Below are 14,567 nucleotides of genomic sequence, written 5' to 3'. Positions count from 1 at the left end.
ACGTGAGATTTGTAAACTGGGAGACAGCAGACATGAAGCCATCCATTCCTGCTGTGGGGAACGTAACATCACACATGCTAAGTTGGGTCAGCTGCTGGGGTTGAAGCACTGTAGCAGCATCTAGCAAAAGGTAAGTGTGACTGCTTCTAATGGCCAGACGTTTCAGATGTGGAAAATCCTTTATGCAGTCGAGGCTCGCGTGGGAGCTTTGGTCCATTACCACTGTGGTGAGAGAAGGAAGGGACAGGGACAGTTGTTTCCAGTCCTTAGCTTTGGTGCTCCTCATCACCACACTGGTGACTTTTCTGCGGCGAAGAGTGGCCCAGAATCGACTGTTGTAAGTACCGTTATGAAACCCCAGAACTAGTGATGGGACGAGCGACACTGGTGCATCAGCACTGTGCCGAGAGCTCAAGAGGGAAACCTCGTATCGGTGCGTGTATTGCTTTAAGAAAGAATCACGTGACCGATACAGGAACTGTGTCGTTTGGATGTGCCGCGCCAAAGTGTGTTTATCAGGAAACAAACTGTATCAACATGTCGTGGGTTTGTCGGATGGAGTTTTGCTTGATCATGGATCGTCCTAGGAAGTTTTCCCCGGTGTGGAATAATTTTGATCTCGTGACGCCAAACAAGGTAAATCTTTTTCTCCTTTATATACTATTTTTTACGGTGGCGCATTGCAATCACTTTATCAGTTTATCAAGTGAATGACCTGTGATTCATATGATAGTCAGTTAAAGAGCCTTACAGTTGCTTTATTCATGTCATCATGTAATTATGAGATCCTGATCTCGTAATCATGAGATAGGGTGTCTATTTTGTTTAACAAGTGAATGCAATGTTCTGGTAAGAGGTTTGAATTGTTTTCAGATAAATTAACTTTTTATGTTATTGTAGGTGAAGTGTCGGCTCTGCTCCACAGAGCTATCTTATATCAATAAGAGCACTTCATCAATGCTGAGGCATTATAGAGCTCGGCATGGCAATGAAGAATTGGCAGATACTCGTGAGAGTACCCCAGGTATGTTAAAATTCTCTCTAAAAATTGTGCTAAAAAAAAACATGCATGCAAAACGACAGGCTCCAGGCCTGGTATCGAACCTCCAACCCTCTTGCTGTGAGGCGACAGTGCTAACCACTACACCACCATGTCGTCTTATGTCTATTTGATATTGTTTGTAAGAATTACAGTCCTTTTATTAAGCTTTTGACAAAATAGTTCCTTTTGGCTTGCAGTTCCTAACAAGCAAGCAGTGGATGAGGCAGTGGTCAATATGATCATCAAAGACTGTCAGCCACTCAGCTTTGTTGAAAATGAGGGATTCAGGGAGCTCCTGAAGCTTATTGTACCCTCGTATGCTCTACCCAGCAGGAAGGTATGTTTAAGAATTTTAATTATATGTTTGTACTAACTATATAACTATATTTTATTGGTGTAACAGTATTTGTATGGTTATTTTCAGACCATCAAGGACTTGGTGAGCCAGAGATATGAGGAGGAGAAGGAGAAAACCAAAAAGGACCTCCAGAGTGCTGTTGCTGTTACTTTAACAGCTGATATGTGGACGTCCATGAATATGGAGGCATATCTAGCTGTTACTGGCCACTATGTGGACAAAGAAAGCCATGAACTCCATTCATCAGTCTTGGCAGTGCAGCATTTTCCTCAGAAACACACTGCAGAAAACATTGCCACGGTTAAAAGGAGCCTCATGGAGGAGTGGGGCATAGCAGGAAAGGTCAGGTGTCTTGTCACTGATGCAGCAGCAAACATGACTGCATGTGCTCGAATGCTGCAAATACGGCATACCATTTGTATAGCCCATTCCCTGAATTTAATTGTGAGAAAATCATGTGATCAAATCCCAACAATGACTGAAATACGCAACAAAACACGACACATTGTGACATACTTTCGATCGAGCGTGACTGCTAAAGAGAAGCTCACTCAAATACAGCAACAGCTGGGAACACCGGGCCATAAATTAATAAACGAGGTGCCAACACGATGGAACAGTACCTACCAAATGTTTGAAAGAATGACTGAGCAGAAGGAGGCAGTCTGGGTGTCACTGGCCTTATTAAAACCTGGCATCACTCCACTGACTCCAGAAGAATGTCAGATCATTGAAGAGATGCTCAGGGTTCTTGTTCCTTTTGACCAAGCTACAAGAGAACTGTCTGAGGAAAAAAGGGTCTCTGGGTCGAAGGTCATTCCCATGATGAGAATGCTCCACATTGAGCTTCAACGTCAGGCCACAACAGTGACACAAACAGCTGCTCAGCAACTGGCTGAAAACCTGAGGAAGCGGCTAACTGACGCTATTTGCGGCATAGAATCTCTCAGTGTGATGACTCTGGCAACTCTGTTAGATCCCAGATTTAAAAAGAATGGATTTGTTAGTCAGCAAAAGGCAAGTGAAGCGGTGAAGAGACTGCAGTCAGAATGTGCAGAAGAAATGAGGAGCCAAGAGCCTGACCCAAGAGAAGGAGAGCCTAGCTCTTCACATGGGTCAGAACCCAGTTCAGGTATGAAAATACATTTTTGTGGCACTTTGTGATATGATTTATCATGTGATAATGAAGTAATGATTGACTATTTTTTTAGGGCACAATCTCTGGAAGACTTTCGATATGGAGGTTGCAGAGACCCAGAAGACGAGGAACGCAACAGCTGACTCCATTATTGAAGTCCAACGCTACCTGGCAGAAACAAACACACCCAGAAACCAAGATCCTTTGCAATATTGGAAATGGAACCAGAACATATACCCACATCTTCATCAACTTGCACTTAAAACTCTCTGCACACCATCATCGTCTGTACCATGCGAAAGAGTATTTTCCAAGGCTGGGGAGCTGGTGTGTAAGAGGAGAAATCGCCTTGGAGCAAAGACACTCGAAAAACTTTTGTTTCTCAATAAAAATTCATGAACTGATCACTTTTTTGTCTTTTATTTCATATGATTTAACAGTTAAGTTGACAAATGTGCACATAAGTTACAAAATTGTAACTCTGAATTTTTACTCTAATTTGCTATATTTTACATACCAACTCAGTTTTAGCATTTACACGAACAAGGACTTTCTTTACCTGCAATGATTTTATAACTACTGCAGGGGTCACTATTGGGTGACCAACACAGTATCAATACAGTGCCGACACAGTTTGTTTAGTGTGTCAATACACTCCTTGAGGTATCATCGTCCCATCACTACCCAGAACTACTGACCAGTCTTTCCAAAGGGATCCGTGGTCCACGAGTTTTCTGAAGTACTTGCAGGACGCCCGTGCGCTAAACTTGTCTGCCGGTGACAGATACCCAAAAACGTGGTTCCAGATCTCTGACGGAAGCTGTAGAACCGGCTGTGCCATCGTTTTTCCTCTGCTATCGTTAGCTAGTTGGCTAATACCGGCATTCATTTTACGCGGAACTGTTAACCATTAGCCTGTTCGAAAGGCGGAAACACGGAATGCATTGACTTGGTTGTAGTGTGAGCACTCTTATCTGTGAAAGTGTGGCAACAGATGTGATTGACAGGGCAACCATCCAATAGCTGGGTAGCTGACGCCCATGCCTCCTTTGTGATTGGACAGTTGATTGGTATATATGCTCCTCGCGCATTTCCTAGTTCCCTTTCTTTCACGCGACCCTACTGTGTGAGGTAAGGACATGACTTCGCTCTTTCAGAAAAAAGAAAAATATAAAATGTAGTAGAAATATTTATATTTGATTTATTGCTTCATGGGATAGACGCGTGTAGCACCTAACTAAATGTTTTGTGAGATATAACAGTACGGTGTTGAGGCCTAACGGCTAGCACTATATTAGCAGCGCGGCCTGCTAATATAGTGCTAACTTGTTGCTAGCCGGCTAACGTTAAACCCTAGCTGTCAACCACATGGCACAGGCCTGTATGTAGCTTGTATCGTTAGTTGTGTTTCTAATTTATTAACAGTTCTATTATTTGTTTGCAGGTATTACCTTGTCTTTAAACCAGCTGTTTAAGCGATCCTTGGAAGCACTGCAAAGATGCCCAGGGAAGACAGGGCCACGTGGAAGTCCAACTATTTTATGAAAATAATCGTAAGTAGGACTTAACCTAGTTGATGTAAGTTTGTATTTAAGTATACGCTGATTTATATACTGTAACGTTACATATTTATATATACATTTAATTAAATTCCCGTTGTCTTTGTAGCAACTTTTGGATGACTATCCGAAATGCTTCATTGTGGGTGCAGACAATGTCGGCTCCAAGCAGATGCAGACCATCCGTCTGTCCCTGCGTGGGAAGGCTGTGGTGCTGATGGGTAAAAACACCATGATGCGTAAAGCCATCCGTGGCCACCTGGAGAACAACGCTGCCCTGGAGAAGTGAGTCTGGTATTTGACATTTTTAACTTTAACATTGACTTTTATATAGCAGGATAAGTTACAATGCAGCTTGTGTAGTACTGCTTTGTCGTTCCCCCTGCAAACAATAACCTGTTTCCACGCTATACCTGTCAGTCAGCATCACTAGACTGCCAGGCACGTACGGTTTCAGACAATTAAACGCTTGATTTGTTTGTAGACAGGATTATTTGCACACATATTGTAACAGTTAATTCCGTAATTTGATAGGCTTCTGCCTCACATTAAAGGAAATGTGGGCTTTGTCTTCACCAAGGAGGATCTGGCTGAGGTCCGGGACATGCTGCTGACCAACAAGGTAATGCAATCAACAGAATTGCCAAATAACTCCTCAGAATGACTAACAAACTAAATGTTACATTGGCTCTACTGATTGTTTCAGGCATTAAGTTTACAAACTGTTTGTGTGACATGGATCCAGAGGGATGCCTTTAGTCTTATTGTATTTGACAAACGATGTTCTACACTGTCAAACATTATTACCAACTTATTAAATTAGTCATCCGTGTTCGGCAGTTGGTGCTAGCACATAACTTTTGATCAGAAATATTTAGAAAATAATTTAAAATTCAACCCTGTAAACTGTAGAGAAACCTGGTTTATTTCTAAGGCTGGTACGCAAAGACCTTGCCAAGATGCAGGATAAGTTACAATGCAGCTTGTTTGGTACTGCTTTGTCGTTCCCCCTGCAAACAGTAACTGTTTCCACGCTATACCTGTCAGTCAGCATCACTAGACTGCCAGGCACGTATGGTTTCAGACACTTATTAAACTTGGAAGTTTAACTCTAGCCAAAAATGTTCAAACCCATTCTTGAGGTTTAAATTCAGCCCCAGTAGAGTAGCACGCTAAACTGTCATCTATACCCCAGGTACCTGCAGCTGCCCGTGCTGGAGCCGTCGCCCCATGTGAGGTCACTGTGCCAGCCCAGAACACTGGTCTGGGTCCTGAGAAGACCTCTTTCTTCCAGGCTCTGGGTATCACCACAAAGATCTCCAAGGGAAGCATTGAAATCTTGGTGAGTTTGAAAATTAATACTTTATTTGGAAGGCTAATGAAAAGCATGGATGTTAAACATAACAATGTACATCAAAATGCTTGCATCAGTAACTAAAAAGCATCTCTATCCCCAGAGTGACGTCGCGCTGATCAAACCTGGTGACAAAGTTGGTGCCAGCGAGGCCACACTCCTCAACATGCTGAACATCTCGCCCTTCTCCTACGGACTCAACATCCAGCAGGTGTATGACAACGGCAGTGTTTACAGTCCTGAGGTGCTCGACATCACTGAGGCTTCTCTGCATGCCAAGTTCCTGGAGGTGAGATGCTGCGCTTACAAAAATAAGTCAGTCCGTGCAATTAAGAACCACTTAAAACAAAGTAGTCATATTTGTTTGGAATACACTTAAAAAATGGTCACTTTAACAATTGTTTGTTTTTAGGGTGTGAGAAACATCGCGAGTGTGTGTCTGGAGATCGGCTACCCCACTCTGGCCTCTGTCCCCCACTCCGTCATCAATGGCTACAAGAGAGTCCTGGCTGTCGCTGTTGAGACGGATTACTCCTTCCCCCTGGCAGACAAGGTATGCTCGTTAAATCAGTACTTTCCCTTTAGTTAGCACGCAGATGAGCTTTAGTGTTGAGGTGTGTTTTGCATGATTAGCAAACTCTGTAAATGGAAAACTTAAAATGTACCCAGATAACTTTTTTTTTTTTTTTAACTTAAGCCATCGTTTTTTATATAGCAGGATAAGTTACAATGCAGCTTGTTTAGTACTGCTTTGTCGTTCCCCCTGCAAACAATAACCTGTTTCCACGCTATACCTGTCAGTCAGCATCACTAGACTGCCAGGCACGTACGGTTTCAGACAAATGCTTAATTTGTAGAAAGGATTATTCGCACACGTATTGAAACGGTTGATTCCATAATTTGATAGGCTTCTGCCTCACAACCCTAACTGTGTAAATAGAAAACTTAACATGTCCCTTTGTCCTCACAGGTCAAGGCCTTCCTGGCTGACCCGTCTGCTTTTGCTGCTGTCGCAGCACCTGTAGCGGCTGCTGAGACTGCTGCTGCAGCTCCAGCCGCTAAGAAGGAGGAGGTCAAGGAGGAGTCTGAGGCATCAGATGACGACATGGGCTTTGGTCTATTCGACTAATAAAATCCAGCAAACATCCGGATTTGAGTCGTTACACTATGATTCAATAAAGTCTCTTAAAATCCCCCTGTTTTTGAGTTTCTTTTGCTTTAAATTGAAAGGTTCTATTGTATAAATGCAGTGCTCTGTGGTTGAGACTTGAGTAAACTATGGCAATTTGATGAAGCTGCATTTTTATTGATTTACACAAGAATGGATTAAAATCTGCTTCTGTGAAGTGAATCAGGAGTTGTGTTTTTAGTATGATTAAGTAAAACTATCCTGCATTGTTTCTATATGGAAAATCTCAATTTCTAAATAACTGCCACTAAATCAAAAGAATTGCTACTTTCCACAGTGGCTACCTAACCCAGTTTCATTATATTTTGATTACTGGAAAAATACTATAAAAAGAGCTATATTGACATAACTGAAGGTATCAGGATGTTATGTCAAAAACAAACTCATGATATAGTATGTCAAAAAATAAAACTAGTCAGTGTATGCCAATCATTGTACAGTATGCTGACAAATTAAAGTCTGTAGTATAGTCATTAAAAGGAAAGTGTGTGTATATATAATCAGAGTATACAATTAATAACTTCATAGTCATTGGACTTAATCCAAAAACTAATTTAAGTCTTGGCCTAGACTGATTTTAAAAAGTTCAATAGATGTGAAAGTATACTACGGCAAAGTAAAGGTTCATGGTATAGCTTGTCAAAGTAATATGGTTTACCGAAAAAGTCTTAAGTCAGTGTAGTACGTCGAAGACAAGTAATGGTAGTAAAAGTCACAATATAGTGCACTTTTCTAGTGCGACCCTTAATGTCATTCACCAACACTTTGTGAAAGCCAGCTGTTGTAGGCACAGATTTATGTGATGCAAATATTTGTTCTTTTCGCACAGATGAGTGCAGTGTGTTTTTCTGTTACATAACCCTTCCTATCTCTCATAAACGTCAATAGACTGTCTCATACTCGTCCACCTCCACAGTGGTGCTCTGACTAATGGTGTTCTCACAACAGTGAGGACTCAAACCTGATGCTGGAGCCTCCCAAACTACAAATGCCACACTCACTTAGAAATAATATTTTTGTGTATTTGACTTAATCATTTTGGGTGTTTGACCTCAAAATTCACTGCACCACTTACAGGTCAACCCACAACCTCCAGACTTCTATCACCCTGAACTATCTGATGGACCTTAAAATTCACTGCATCACATCAAACCCACAACCTCAGGTCTTCTGACCCGTTCACTACCTGAGCTACTTGGTCTGTCATACCATTTCTACTCAACTCACACACAAAACATCCGCTCGACCTTGCAGCATGACAGATTATTCTGCACATTACAGATATAAAAAATAAACTAATCTGTATTATAAAGCTCCTTCAGTTTTTGGTGTTTCACATTTGTTGTAGAAACAGAATGGACCTTCCTGAAACTGAGCCGGGTTTTGGTCCTTTTATCTCAGCGTGTTAAGTATCAATTGTATCAGCACCTTATCTTGGTAGGGCTATTTCTGAAATTCACAATTCATTTCTTCGTTCTAAGATTTGTTGTCCACATTACTGCCTGGATTTGATCATTTTACTTCAGCGGTTCAAGGCAGCGGCCTATCTTGCTGTTGTTAAGCTCCCAAACTGTGGACCGCTCTACCTATTGACATCAGACTGCTGTTAGCATTTTATTCAATTAATGTTTTTGGTTTTATTTGCAAAAGTATGTGTAAAAGTGATAAATTCATTATTATTCATTATTACAAATATTTCTTTGTCTCTTATTGCTGCTAAATTTAGAACTTGAAGCATATCAGTATATTTACAGAGGTTGATGGACTTGGATCCACATGTTGAAGGCACTTATTGGAAGTTGCTTATAAGCATAGGTAAGTTTACTTTATAATTGTGCCAAACAAATTACATGTTTTAATAGTTCTTCAAGATATTCTATTCTGATTTTCTCTCCAAAACAAACCAATCATAGAAAATAAAGACACACAATTGACTTTTAAAAGTTGTTTTAAATCAACACGACAGGAGTGCATGAAATTAAAGAAAACATATTTCAAATTTACTCAGTCAGACTTGATTGAAAAATACATACTATACTATGACTTCTTTATTCCACATTAGAGATACTATACAATGAGTTTTGTGGACATACTATATACTTCGATATATAACATATCACTCATCAATATATTTGTGCAAAAGACACTTTTATTCTGAAAACAAAGAACCGGAAGTGGCATAGGTTCGGTGAAGCTGGAGCGTAGAGGCGCAGCAGCAACAAGGAAACGTCCACTATGGCTGAGGTAAGGGCTTTTTCTTCAGGTGGACTGGGGGAGTTTTTCGTTTTTTAAAGAGCTACATGTAATTGGACGCCTCAATGTTTAACATGTTTACGGTGGTTTATTGATGTGAATGGTGCTAAAGGCTAACATGCCGTACTTTCCAGCGCCGTTGATGGCTCAGCAAACGTAAGCTAACGTGTTATTAGCTATAGCTAACGTTACCTCATAGGCGGATCGTAGTATTCAATTTGATCATATTATATTGTACTATTGTTTCATAATGTAGCCCACATCAACCGTGTCAACATCACACATGTGGTAATTGTCGTCGGTGAAATCGAAGATGTTGTCGTAGCTATTAGCGTGCTAACAATGTTAGCTTGTGTGACGTCCAAAGTCTTTAAAGTTAGCTGATAGTATGGGCGTCATGATTTCCCCTACAGTTTGTGTAGTTAGCTGTACAGCAGGTGCCACTGAGTCAACCCTTCAGACGGGTACTTTTCCATGAAAGACAGCACGCCTAAATGTTGATTGTTGGTCCAGACCCACAGTTTACAGGACCTCCAGCAGCCAGCTGTGTCCTCCAAGGTGTTTGTCCAGAGAGACTACGGCTCAGGGACCATCTCCAAGTTCCAGACCAAGTTCCCCTCTGAGCTCGAGTCAAGGGTGTGTATAGTGTTTACACGGGTGCTGTGATTGTTGACTGCATGTTTAAAAGCTGGTGTATGATGACATCTAAACTGTTTGTTTTCAGCTGGATAAGCAGGACTTTGAGGCAACCATCCAGACTCTCAACAACCTGTATGCAGAGGCAGAGAAACTAGGGGGGAAGTCTTATTTGGAGGGCTGCCTGGCTTGTCTAACTGCCTACACAGTATTCCTCTGTATGGAAACGCACTATGAAAAGGTAAAACAGTTTCAATGTTACGCTGTGTTGGACAGATCTTCCTGACAATGTTTATCTTACATCCGCGTGCTGCTGTCTGTCTCTCTGTGTGCAGGTGTTGAAGAAGATTTCGAGGTACATTAAGGACCAGAATGAGAAGATTTATGCTCCCCGGGGCTTGCTGTTGACTGACCCCATAGAGAGAGGCCTCAGAGTCGTATCCTTCACCTGACGTATAGCAGTATACAGCGGGGTAGAAAAGTATTGAAGTTACGCTGAAGTAAAATTAGGCTAACCGGTGGGTTTTGGCGAGGTTGCTTGGCTCCTCCTTTTAATATTTACATCTACATGCTTCGCCTGGTTATTCTTTGACATGCGCCTAATTTTATACACTAATTCTAAAACCAGTCTTCTCAACGTCAGAGAAATACGATACGTTGCTCCATAAGTTGGGTAGTAAATTCAAACAAAGCTGGCATAACCTTGTGAAGAAAAGGTAAATATTGGTTGAAGCTAGGGTTGGTTATGCTGAGAAGAATAAGATGGATTTTAAGAATTATCCATATGAAATACTTAGCCCAGTGTTACCAGTTTATTTCCAATGAAAGCAGCCAGCAACACGAGCGCCTAAAGTCCCAAATTTAGCGAAAAGTCGCCAGGTCGGCAGCACTGACATCCTCACCCGTCAGGCCTCCCTCCAAAGCCCCTCCCCCTAAATGAGCTGTGGCTATTGGTAGCACACACAGCTGTCGAGCTAGCAGCTTATAAAACACTCGGGTGGTAATGAGTGCACTGACAGAGAGCGGCCGGGATGTAAGTAGGTCGACACGCAGGTATGCAGCTTATTGCAGTAACGGCCACAGACGCTAGATTTTTATTCAGTGCATTTGATTTATTGATTTCTGTTGGAGTGAAAGGAGAATTTTCAATAAATATAACAGTTTTCTTAAACCCTAGCTTTATCTATATAAGAAAATGTGCATCTAGCGTTGTGTATTTCCCTTAACTTTCTATCTTCTAGGTTGAAATCACCATCTTTGAAGACAGAAATATTGGTTCTGGAAGATAAAGAACCGTTGGTATGGAGTCTTTCTGGTGTATGTTTTTAATGAAAAATCATTATCACCACATTTTAGTTCTTAACTTAAGATATCTGGATTTTATTATGGGATTTTGCTTAACGTCAGCCATTGTTCTTTTTAGCCACAGTCAAATGGATCACTGACCACTTTTAATTAAATTAAATGTGTGATCACTTAAGCAGGACATTTACTACTATCTAGTGGTCTATTAGTCACAACACCAGAATCTTCATTGTCTGTACCCGTTGACTCTTCTTCATGACAGAATATTCTTTCTTTCTACCTTTCAGTATTTTCCGATGACCAGAAACTCATCATCTGTCTGGCAGCAAATATTCAGAAGTCCTTCTCACCTGAATGGATGTATATAATTTAGATCTGATCCTCTTCTCTGTTATTTATGAGTACTCTACTGTCGGCCTCTACTTATATGTTTGTAAATGTGTGTTCATGTCTTTTGATACACGCAGTGATGTATAAATCATGTCCTAGTTGATCAAGACAGGTCTTTATGAACAGTGCCATTGTGTTAAATGCCTCTTTTTGACCTTGGTAAATATAAGTGATTTCACTTGTGTATGTTTTTTTTGCAAATAATGTAAATGTAAAATGATGTATGTAGTCACCAAGAACTGTTAAGAGAGTTGTTGGCCCGGTCCGTAAACTATAATCCTGTTACGGGCAGTGCTCCACAGTGTTGACATGCTGGTTGAGGCAAATGTTTTCTTATCAGTGCATGAATGTGACTTTTTGGGGGGAGTCGTGTCTTGTGAAATATGCACTTGGAAGTTCTGAACTGGATTTTTGTGACTGAAGATGGAGCATGTATACTGTTTATATGTCCATCACAATATAACAGCGTGACCTGGTAGAATTTGAGACGTTTCCACCTGTGTCATATTTCAACATCACTAAATCTCCTAAATCTTAGACGAGTCCTGTTACATGTTTCCCACGAGATGCACCATCTATATTACGAATGTCCTCCCCCTTATTCATAATCACCAAACACCACATAAACCTTAAACACTCTCAACACCACAGATGATTGCTATTGTTGGTGTTTGATGCAGCTGGTTTACTTTTCTAATATATATTGTTCTGTTTTATCTAAATAAAATTTCCTGTCCGAAATATGTATAACTCCATGTGTTTTTGACTTTATTTCAAATACCACAGTGCATAAGGCTTTGAAAAGAATAATCAGTAGTTTGTGTGCACAATGGGTTCATAACAGTATTTGGTTTGAATATCTATCACCACATAAATATTGGATGCATTTTTTTGTATGTTTTTAAAAAGATCTATAGGAACGTCGCTTTTATTGTGAAGGAGTCAGACCGGATATTTAGCTGCTTCTGAAGGAACGCCAAAAAACATCTGCTTCCGGTAGAGAAATAGTAACGATAACAACTGATCTACTGCTGCTACCTGTGACTTCTTTAACGCTACGTGAACAGCTTCTAACTGAAACAAGTCAAAATAATAAATCATACTTTAACCACAACGGTAAGCACACTCGAGTTACTAAAAGCTTAAGCTAACGTAAACATAACTTACCTCGTGCGTTAACCAGAGTCTGCTAGCTTTGTTTTGACTTGTTTATGTGTGCTTTCGGTAAATAAAAACGCACCATAACCAGCTAGTTTTCTTCTCCTGTTAGCATAAACTAACATAGCTATTAATACGTTGACCTTTCCAACCACGGTTGCTAGCTCGCCACGGTGAATTTGCATGATTTTTGTAGTGTTACCATTGCAGCTAACGTTAGGTTAGATCAGTAATACAGGAACTTATCCACACATGTCCACAGGACCCGTCCCTCTCTGACCACCCTGGCGTTTTCCTGTATCGATGGCATCTACCTCCCAAAGCAGGAGATGGTGTTCCTGCATCACGTCAAGGATGAGCTGGAAACATACCATCAGAAGAGCAACCACAAGAGGTAACCGTAATGCGACTGTTTTAAACTCAGTTATAAGTTTTACTGGACAGAGAAAATGTGTTTTGTACCTGTCCTGGTTTCATAGTTTATAACCTTTGTTTAATCAGGTGGTCTCATTGACATTAAGTCCTCAAAACCAAGTCTTATCTTGCAAATGTGTAACAATGAAGTTGTTTTTAAACTGTCAAAGTAAAAACTGACCTTACACTGTCTTCCTGTGTTGACATGTGTCCCTGTCAGTGTGCTGCTGTTCCCCCCTCTACCGAGCAGACTGCGATACCTGATCCACAGGACCATGGAGGACCTGCCAGAGCTCACCACCTTCTCAGTAGGGGACAGCTGGTGCCGTCGGGTGGTGGTCTGCCATTCTGAGCTAAGGTCCGGACTATAGACAAGATTTCGGTTCAATGATGTGTAATTAACTTGTCTGTATTGCTTAGTGTGTGCAGGTTGCCAGTGATGTAACAAAACGATGTATTTCTTGTTTTGTTTTTTTACACATTCCTGTTTTTTTTTTTTTGTCTTGTTTTTTTTATAGTTTAAATTACTTGTTAAGATAACACATTTGTGTTTTCCTGTAGGGGTGTGGAAGAGGAAGTCAGTGACGGGGAGAGCAACAACAGCTTGTGTGAACAGCCCCTAAGAAACAGGAAGGAGAAAGGTGGCAACGCCAAGCGTAAATCTTCCATTCCATCGCGAGGCCGAGGACCCAAGAGGCCGGACAAACCCCTTTACATGCCACGAGCTGCTCGGGAGAGACTCTCCTTACAAAATGAAGCGTTAGGAGACCCAGGGTTGCCCAGTCCAGCCTCAAGTAGCTGTAGCTGCATTGGCAGTTCATGCGACTCTTGTTTCTCTCCCAAAACAACAGAAAAAACGAAGTCCTCAACCACATCCAGCGAGGAGTGTGTCCTCAGTGTAGCGGAGTGTATCCCTAACCATGTTGCTGACAGTTCAGCAGTTTGTCCTCGGGAAGAGAAACCAAAGTTGTTGCTGACGCCGAATGAAGCTGAGCCTGTAGTCTGGCAACAGACGGTGTCCTGCTTCAATGACATGACTCTGGAGGACGATGAGAAGGGCGAGGAAGACGTATGCACAGACACAGATGATGTAACTGAAGAGGTACGCCTGCTTTTGTTTTTCTTACTTACTTTATCCATTTTACTGACATACATATATATTAATATTAGCATCATGTCATTGCTCTGTTCTTTTTGCTCTTTGGTTTAACGTTCAGATTACATTAAACTCTTTAATGTTGAGGCCACATTAGCATCATATTTTTTTCTGTTTGTCCTCCCAGATCAAGGCACATCTGAAAGAGCCGGAGACCATTTCCATTGAGCACGTTCACAATGACTACTCCATTTATGAGAATGTGGGTTACAGCCTGGAAAGGTTTTGCCACGTCATCGAGATCTATGACTTCCCAGTTTGTTTCAAAACAGATGACCTCTTGGATGCTTTTACAGACTACAGGTACGAGCTGAGAGCTAGTTCAGGAGGCCGCTGGGTTTAACTTTATTCAACTGTGGCTTTAGATATTTTCTGTAAATACAGGTTTGAGACTTTGAAAACATCCTGTATGTCCAATGTAAGCTACTTTAACATCTCAGACAGTTGTTCCAGCTACCAAACCTGTGCTTTCCTGTCTGTCACAGTGATGGTGGAATGAAGATCGAGTGGGTTGACGACACACATGCCCTGGGCATTTTCTCCAATGAGACGGCAGGTATGGAGTCCTAACTGCACAATCAATGTCGTGCTGAGGTTAAAAGATGAATGACTCAA

The 14,567-nt window shown here is 41.3% G+C and overlaps 4 protein-coding genes across 4 annotated transcripts in view; all 4 read left to right on the top strand.

Annotated features, from left to right (window-relative positions):
- Window positions 1–529: 529 nt before the first annotated feature.
- LOC306694313 (zinc finger BED domain-containing protein 4-like) lies at window positions 530–2,942 on the top strand. Its single transcript, XM_079157099.1, has 5 exons — window positions 530–636; window positions 901–1,024; window positions 1,240–1,379; window positions 1,467–2,532; window positions 2,612–2,942. Exons 1-5 carry the CDS (start codon window positions 538–540, stop codon window positions 2,935–2,937), a joined length of 1,755 nt encoding a protein of 584 aa, XP_079013225.1. The 5' UTR covers window positions 530–537; the 3' UTR covers window positions 2,938–2,942.
- A 699-nt stretch (window positions 2,943–3,641) lies between these two features.
- rplp0 (ribosomal protein, large, P0) lies at window positions 3,642–6,646 on the top strand. The gene is made up of 8 exons (XM_079183882.1): window positions 3,642–3,669; window positions 3,983–4,091; window positions 4,207–4,382; window positions 4,632–4,719; window positions 5,293–5,439; window positions 5,555–5,740; window positions 5,864–6,004; window positions 6,422–6,646. The coding sequence occupies exons 2-8, from the start codon at window positions 4,038–4,040 to the stop codon at window positions 6,578–6,580; spliced, it is 951 nt and encodes a 316-aa protein (XP_079040008.1). The 5' UTR covers window positions 3,642–3,669; window positions 3,983–4,037; the 3' UTR covers window positions 6,581–6,646.
- Window positions 6,647–8,829: 2,183 nt separating this feature from the next.
- On the top strand, window positions 8,830–11,968 carry golga7 (golgin A7). Its single transcript, XM_079186451.1, has 6 exons — window positions 8,830–8,884; window positions 9,407–9,529; window positions 9,618–9,770; window positions 9,865–9,966; window positions 10,771–10,828; window positions 11,122–11,968. Exons 1-5 carry the CDS (start codon window positions 8,876–8,878, stop codon window positions 10,816–10,818), a joined length of 435 nt encoding a protein of 144 aa, XP_079042577.1. The 5' UTR covers window positions 8,830–8,875; the 3' UTR covers window positions 10,819–10,828; window positions 11,122–11,968.
- Window positions 11,969–12,225: 257 nt separating this feature from the next.
- Window positions 12,226–14,567, top strand: part of r3hcc1 (R3H domain and coiled-coil containing 1) — a 5,757-nt gene continuing 3,415 nt past the window's right edge. The window contains exons 1-6 of the mRNA XM_079186593.1: window positions 12,226–12,340; window positions 12,645–12,776; window positions 13,017–13,154; window positions 13,358–13,898; window positions 14,080–14,255; window positions 14,438–14,508. Of these exons, the coding sequence (XP_079042719.1) occupies window positions 12,712–12,776; window positions 13,017–13,154; window positions 13,358–13,898; window positions 14,080–14,255; window positions 14,438–14,508 (991 nt within the window). The 5' untranslated portion in view covers window positions 12,226–12,340; window positions 12,645–12,711. The remainder of the gene's footprint in view (window positions 12,341–12,644; window positions 12,777–13,016; window positions 13,155–13,357; window positions 13,899–14,079; window positions 14,256–14,437; window positions 14,509–14,567) is intronic.

The sequence above is a fragment of the Pholis gunnellus genome (assembly GCF_910591455.1).
Source record: "Pholis gunnellus genome assembly, chromosome: 3".
NCBI lineage: Eukaryota > Metazoa > Chordata > Actinopteri > Perciformes > Pholidae > Pholis > Pholis gunnellus.
This window is presented reverse-complemented; position numbering and strand designations above follow the sequence as displayed.

What these genes read in the sequence shown, in the direction of transcription:
- rplp0 (XM_079183882.1), top strand. Translation starts at nt 4,038, where the DNA reads ATGCCCAGGGAAGACAGGGCCACGTGGAAGTCCAACTATTTTATGAAA. An exon ending in ACATGCTGCTGACCAACAAG is followed by an intron (nt 4,720 to 5,292) that starts GTAATGCAATCA and finishes TCTATACCCCAG; the next exon opens with GTACCTGCAGCTGCCCGTGC. An exon ending in CCTTCCCCCTGGCAGACAAG is followed by an intron (nt 6,005 to 6,421) that starts GTATGCTCGTTA and finishes TTGTCCTCACAG; the next exon opens with GTCAAGGCCTTCCTGGCTGA.
- golga7 (XM_079186451.1), top strand. An exon ending in CCTCTGAGCTCGAGTCAAGG is followed by an intron (nt 9,530 to 9,617) that starts GTGTGTATAGTG and finishes GTTTGTTTTCAG; the next exon opens with CTGGATAAGCAGGACTTTGA. An exon ending in TAGAGAGAGGCCTCAGAGTC is followed by an intron (nt 9,967 to 10,770) that starts GTATCCTTCACC and finishes TCTATCTTCTAG; the next exon opens with GTTGAAATCACCATCTTTGA.
- LOC306694313 (XM_079157099.1), top strand. Translation starts at nt 538, where the DNA reads ATGTCGTGGGTTTGTCGGATGGAGTTTTGCTTGATCATGGATCGTCCT. An exon ending in ATGCTCTACCCAGCAGGAAG is followed by an intron (nt 1,380 to 1,466) that starts GTATGTTTAAGA and finishes GGTTATTTTCAG; the next exon opens with ACCATCAAGGACTTGGTGAG. An exon ending in TGGGTCAGAACCCAGTTCAG is followed by an intron (nt 2,533 to 2,611) that starts GTATGAAAATAC and finishes CTATTTTTTTAG; the next exon opens with GGCACAATCTCTGGAAGACT.